The sequence below is a fragment of the Rhipicephalus microplus genome, chromosome 1 (genome assembly GCF_043290135.1).
Source record: "Rhipicephalus microplus isolate Deutch F79 chromosome 1, USDA_Rmic, whole genome shotgun sequence".
In the NCBI taxonomy this organism is placed as follows: Eukaryota; Metazoa; Arthropoda; class Arachnida; order Ixodida; family Ixodidae; genus Rhipicephalus; species Rhipicephalus microplus.
This window is the reverse complement of record NC_134700.1, coordinates 175,031,829-175,037,345: the sequence shown is the minus strand read 5'-3', so window position 1 is coordinate 175,037,345 and position 5,517 is coordinate 175,031,829. Positions and strand designations below refer to the sequence as shown.

At 45.4% G+C, this 5,517-nt stretch overlaps 1 protein-coding gene across 2 annotated transcripts; it reads right to left on the bottom strand.

Annotated features, from left to right (window-relative positions):
- Positions 1 to 3,001: 3,001 nt before the first annotated feature.
- On the bottom strand, positions 3,002 to 4,825 carry LOC142803179 (uncharacterized). Of its 2 annotated transcripts, none has more exons than XM_075888273.1 (2): positions 4,085 to 4,825; positions 3,002 to 3,954 (listed from the first exon to the last, which is right to left on the bottom strand). In XM_075888273.1, the coding sequence occupies exons 1-2, from the start codon at positions 4,539 to 4,541 to the stop codon at positions 3,332 to 3,334; spliced, it is 1,080 nt and encodes a 359-aa protein (XP_075744388.1). In that variant the 5' UTR covers positions 4,542 to 4,825; the 3' UTR covers positions 3,002 to 3,331. The 2 variants fall into 2 exon arrangements, with proteins under 2 accessions (XP_075744388.1, XP_075744392.1); XM_075888277.1 differs by having other exon boundaries at positions 3,002 to 3,951.
- Between the last annotated feature and the right edge of the window lie 692 nt (positions 4,826 to 5,517).

Genomic DNA, 5,517 nt, shown 5'->3' with positions numbered 1-5,517 from the left:
CGGGTTTGTCGTCACCAAAATTTATGAGCATTTCAGTAATGCACATAGCGATAGCTCAATGTCCACGCCCTGTGCTACTGTTGTGCGCACATCCACTATTAATTTCGACCATGTGGGGTTCTTCAAGGTGCATCAAAAGCTAAGAGGCTTCGACATTTTTCATGCCGGCCATGGTGGCGGGATCTTGACAGCCGCAGCCGGTATTTAATCCCGTGGCCTGCTGGTCAGTTTGAAATTCGGACTCCCGAATAGATTTAGTAAAGTGAATTTCTGGGCTAGTTGGTTTTGCGTTATAAAAAAAAAGGAACGGCGTGTTATTCTACATGGTGCGCACTAAACACACAAAATAGACAAGCGTCTGTCGGTCCCCGTGTAGAATAACGCGCTGTTCCGATTTCATGAACTTCAACGCAGTAACAGGTAATCGCTTTTTTCTTCGTATGTAGTAGTACATTGTACAGGTCCAGCGTGTGAATTCGAACAGCTTTTTATGCCTAACACCACAGAATCCGATTGAGTGTACGATCCACCTCCGACTACCAAGTTATTTACTTTAATGTGACGACCAACATATATATCTCTACACGCTTGCTTAACCACTTCTTTGTGTACGTTTTGCTTAAGTGAAACGTATACGCATTGTAAGCGTAACAAATTTAAAGGGCAAAACACACAAGAACGAAGTGAATGTTCCAGCTTCTTCAGCAAACTACCTTAAATTTTGATTTTCGTTTGGTCATAAAATGTGGTAACTACGTGTGCAGGGCAGTTTTGTCAAACAGTGAATAATTTCTGGGATATTCAAAATTTTCTCAGATCTAACAGTCTCGAAATCATTCGTGCTGCCTATAAACACAGAAAATATGAATATTTTTATGGAATGCTCAGACACCGTGATTTGAGCTCACAGCCACTCGTACAAAATAATATTTTTAGTTTTACGTCTCAAAACCACCATACGAGTCACTCATACGGAAACTCGATCCTACAATCGCAGTCACCAAGGAAAAGGCCCCATTCGGTGGAATACGTCTTCTACCAAAGCTCCTTGTTTGAACACGTGTGCTGAAACACTTAGCCCGTTTTCACAATGCTGAAGGGATGTCGTCAAGTCACAGTTATTATGATACTCCCATATACAATAATCAATACCGCTCCATATTGGGCTTTTTTTTTTGCTGTCTTAATTTTAAGTTAGAAGTACAACGCTGATGTCTCGAGCACGACTTCACACTAGCCACCAAATATTTGTGTGCTGTCAGATTGTTTTTCTGAACCAACAGAATGCATGAATATCTTGATCTGGTACTACAATTAATTGGTAGTTTTACATTTTATTTACGGTTTCTTTTAAAACTATAATCTGTGCAAGACACTGATTCCTTGCCTTGTCACGTTTGGTTATCATGTCGATTCTGGACCGCTGCTTGCATCCGCTTCTTTATCTGTATTGGTTCTTTCTGCATTTCTGCCACTGTATCGCACATTCTTTCAGCGCGAGTCAAACTTGAGCCTCTTTTCAATTCGACAAGTGTAATGCTCTTGTTTGTCCCTGCTTCTATTTCAAGCTACAGCCTGCTTCATGGTATTCGTGCCTGTTCATTCGATTTTTATGGTGCCAACCGGTCCAGTCAATGGCACCTTGATAGTTTCTGGCCTCCTCATTGTTCCTGCCGTAGCCTCTGACGTCACGTCGTGTAGAGCAGCGTGTTTTGCTGCGCAGACGTGCCTACGCTTGTTCTCATCGCTTGACAGACATGGATTTCTAAGCCTGACGAACGTTTTTGTCGCGTGCCGGGGCGGATGTTGGCGACTCGAAAAGATAGTGTTTTTCAGTGTCCCTCAACTGCTGCGTGGACATGTGATGCGCTTCCTGCACTGAGTATTCGCGATGTGTACGGCTGCAAATCCGAATAACTGTTCGATGCTGTGTGGCGAATTGTCGCGGCGAGTGGATTGAAATTTTGAGTGTTCTCGTTTCCTAAGGACAACCGAAGAAGGAAATGGGAGCTTGTCGTTCGTCGAGCTGACGTCGACATTTGTTTTCTTCATGACCTGAATGTATGTGTGCACGTACTACATATTTTGAGGTCGTTCCGGTAGCACATCTCTACCATGTTTTGTTCTTGCTCTAAAATATAGGTGCTGCGTGTGCTTCTGAATTGTTAGCGTAAGCCGTGTCTAAAAATAATAAACCCACGTTGCAGTACATTTTCAGAACAGACGTTTTCACATCAGCATTGGTAAACATTTTGGTATAGGCAGAGTCCTTCAATGCTTTTCTGGTCACGAAAGTGCCGCCTCAGCTTCATATGGAGCTAGCACTGGCCGCTAAGGGCGCAGCTGTGCTCGTGAGGGCATGCTGCCGTCCGCTACCGCTGCGGTAGTGTGTTGGTCTGCTTTGATTTCCAAGCTTTCTAAACTTCTGCAAAAGTCGTTTCACTTTCCCTCATTTACTTGGAACATTCAGCGTGCGTCGGTGACTGCGTGAACGCGCCGTCTGCCTTGAAATGAGCACCCGGGAGAAAAGAAACTAACAGCTATGGACAAGCAGCTCGTGGCAGTCGCAGTCGAAAATGACAAAAAATTGGGGTTTGCCGCGCCATAACGATGATATGATTTTGATACACGTCGTAGTGGGGGATTCTAGATTAATGTTTAACAGCTGGGGTTGTTTTTATATGCATGTAAATCAAAGTGCACGCCTTTTTTTCTGCTCTTGCGTTTCGCCTCGTCAAAATGCAGCCGTCAGGGTCGGGGGAGCGCCGCTCGTTCGTCGCAATACTGCAACTGGTCCAGCTTTTCAAATTTTGCCTGAAATCAGACACTGTACATTCGCAATAACGCACTTGCTGTGCCACATGTAAACAGAGGCGAACATACGAGTTGTTACACGTCCATTCGCCCGGAAGTGAGCGAAATCTCTCGACTGCGCAAAGTTGCGCATAAGGCCAGATGGTTCGCACGGCACGGCCGCTCAATTTCTGTTAAACTGTGAACATTATCAGACTCCTGGTGTCATTTTATTCGCAACAGAAAACCCAAACAATTAAACCATTACTGCAAGAAATGCTTCCGTAGAATACCTTCTTTTCATGACAAGAAAAAAAAACACCTGTTCTATGCGCTTCAAATTTCTGGACCGAACGATTAAATCCCTCTACGAGCCTTAGGTACAATATATGTAATATCAGAGTCCTTAAATATACAGAACACCAGTGCATACACAGAACCACATACACAGAACACCAGTGCACCAGTTCATGAAAAGCTAATTAAAAAACGTGAAGAATGGACAGCAACATATGTGAGATATGGATTGGGTGCAGAGTTACCTTTGAGTGTTTGGTTTTTTACCACCCCCTGCTGGACATGAAGCGCACCCTTTCGCTTGCATCTGTTTGTTTCTTTCTCTCGTAAAAAAATGCAAACGCACCTTGAGAAAAAACTGAACAACTTCTGCAGTCGTGCTCACAAAATGTGACTTGCAACCGACAGCAGCTGAAGCAGTCCGAGGGTCCATCAAAACATCCTCCACAATATTCATGTACACACCAGAACAAGCAGTTTTTTCAACTGTGTGCGCTTCCATGTGATCCTCCACAATTTGAAGGAGTGTGACGAGCTGGCTTGAGGGCACAAGGAGAAAACCTTTAGACTTAACAAGAATCAGGCCAGACTTCGCGTTTGCCTTCATCACGCACTGATCAATAATCAGTTTCTCGCGATCGGAAAGTCTTTGAAGGCTCTGCTGTTGTCGTTCGTACTTGGCAGTCTTCTTTCGGAACTCGGCGAGTTTTGTTTGGCATTGCCGAAGCTGCTGCTTCGTAGCTCGAAGTTGGCACCGCAACTTTTGCACTGCTGCACAGCTGGCGCAGTCAACCAAGCGGTCTGTCTGACAAGCTGTGTCCGTGTGGTAGGTTTCGACCGTTTCACTGGTCAGTGCCACATCTGCTAAAAAAAGAAAAAAAAGGAAGAAGAAAAGGAGTGAAGAAAAACAAGTCATGCAGTTTCAAATTTACAGGCTCAGACGATACCCTCATACACGACGACACGGATGTAATCTGGCCTAGCGCTTACATACCTTCATTCACTGATGCAGCATCGGTGCGGTCTGAACAGGTCGTCGGCGATGCTCGTTGCTCCTCCGTCTCGCACGACGACTCACGTGCTCGTTTGCGCGGTGATCGATATGTCGATGAGCGGGGTCGAGGTTTACGCTTCGTGAGATACGAAGGAAGGCCACCAAAAATACTTGGGACAGCGTCAGACTTCAGCGTTGGCTTTTCGCGCTCCAGGGATACGGCGTCGCCGTTGATATTGAAATCATAAGTAGTGACAATGTCCGAGGCGTCGAAATGCTTCGCACACACACGTGTATATTTGGACTCAAAGTTGAAGTCGCCACTTTCCTGCCGCGGTATGGCCCGTTTCCATTTCTCGCGCTGGTCCTTGTCATGTGGAAAAGAAAACAACGACACCTTCTCGGTCGTTCCTCTGTAGCTGAAACGGCACCCCGGCACGCAACACGTGTTAGGCATCGTCGTCTCACAACATTTTGGCTAACTCGGACACGCACGCACGCTTCTTCCACCAGTTTGTCTCGCTGTGCGCACGCGTTTCAGTCTGTTTCAGTACGCGAGCAGCCCGATCGATGCCCTCTGTGGCGCAGTGGCGCCGCATCGCGGCAGTTTTGGGCAGCGTATGAAGCTCTCCCATAGAGTGACGGCGGAGTTTCGTGACCAGAAAAGCATTGAAGGACTCTGGCTATATGTAGCACTACGTTGAACGTTGCTAAGACGTGGAAACTTGGCAACGTAACACATCCAAATACCACAACATCTCACTGCCTGAACAAAGAAGGCTTTGCTACACGGCAGCGATTGCAGTTATGTGTGGACAAAAAAACGGAAAGTATACCTTTATTTTTCTACAAGGAAAGCGCTGTCACCGAGAAAAGGACAAACGACCCTAACGACCTAGTAAATATATTGAGAAAACCTTGTAATTAGCGTTTATTTTTGCGATAGCGGTTTGTGGCGTTTATTACTGTGCATTGAAAAAAAGCATTGAAGGACTCTGGTATAGGTGATTAGCACCGTGGGCTTCTTGCATTACCTGCATTTACTTGGCCGAACAAAAAAGAAAGAAATGCTGTTGCGTTTCTCAGGGCATCAGCATTGTGTATAGCATTTGCTTGCCAGTGTGCCAACCACTTTATTGCGGTATAATGTTTTTGCGCTAGTCTTTCCAGCACTGTCACCTAATATGTTCCCTTGAAATTAAGTTGTCTGTACACACTTACGGTAAAGCACTTTTTCTAAATGGTTTTCATGTGTGTGAGCTCTATACTTAAAGATAGACTATTTAAGAACCCCTACCAAGTATACCGAATGAACTACTGGCAGGGCAGTAAAAGTGCCCATGGGTGCTGCACGGTTTATTCTCGACCCTGTGCTAAACTTTTTACCAACCCCTCTGTTACATGATCGACTACGCACCAGTGCAAGAGGGGCC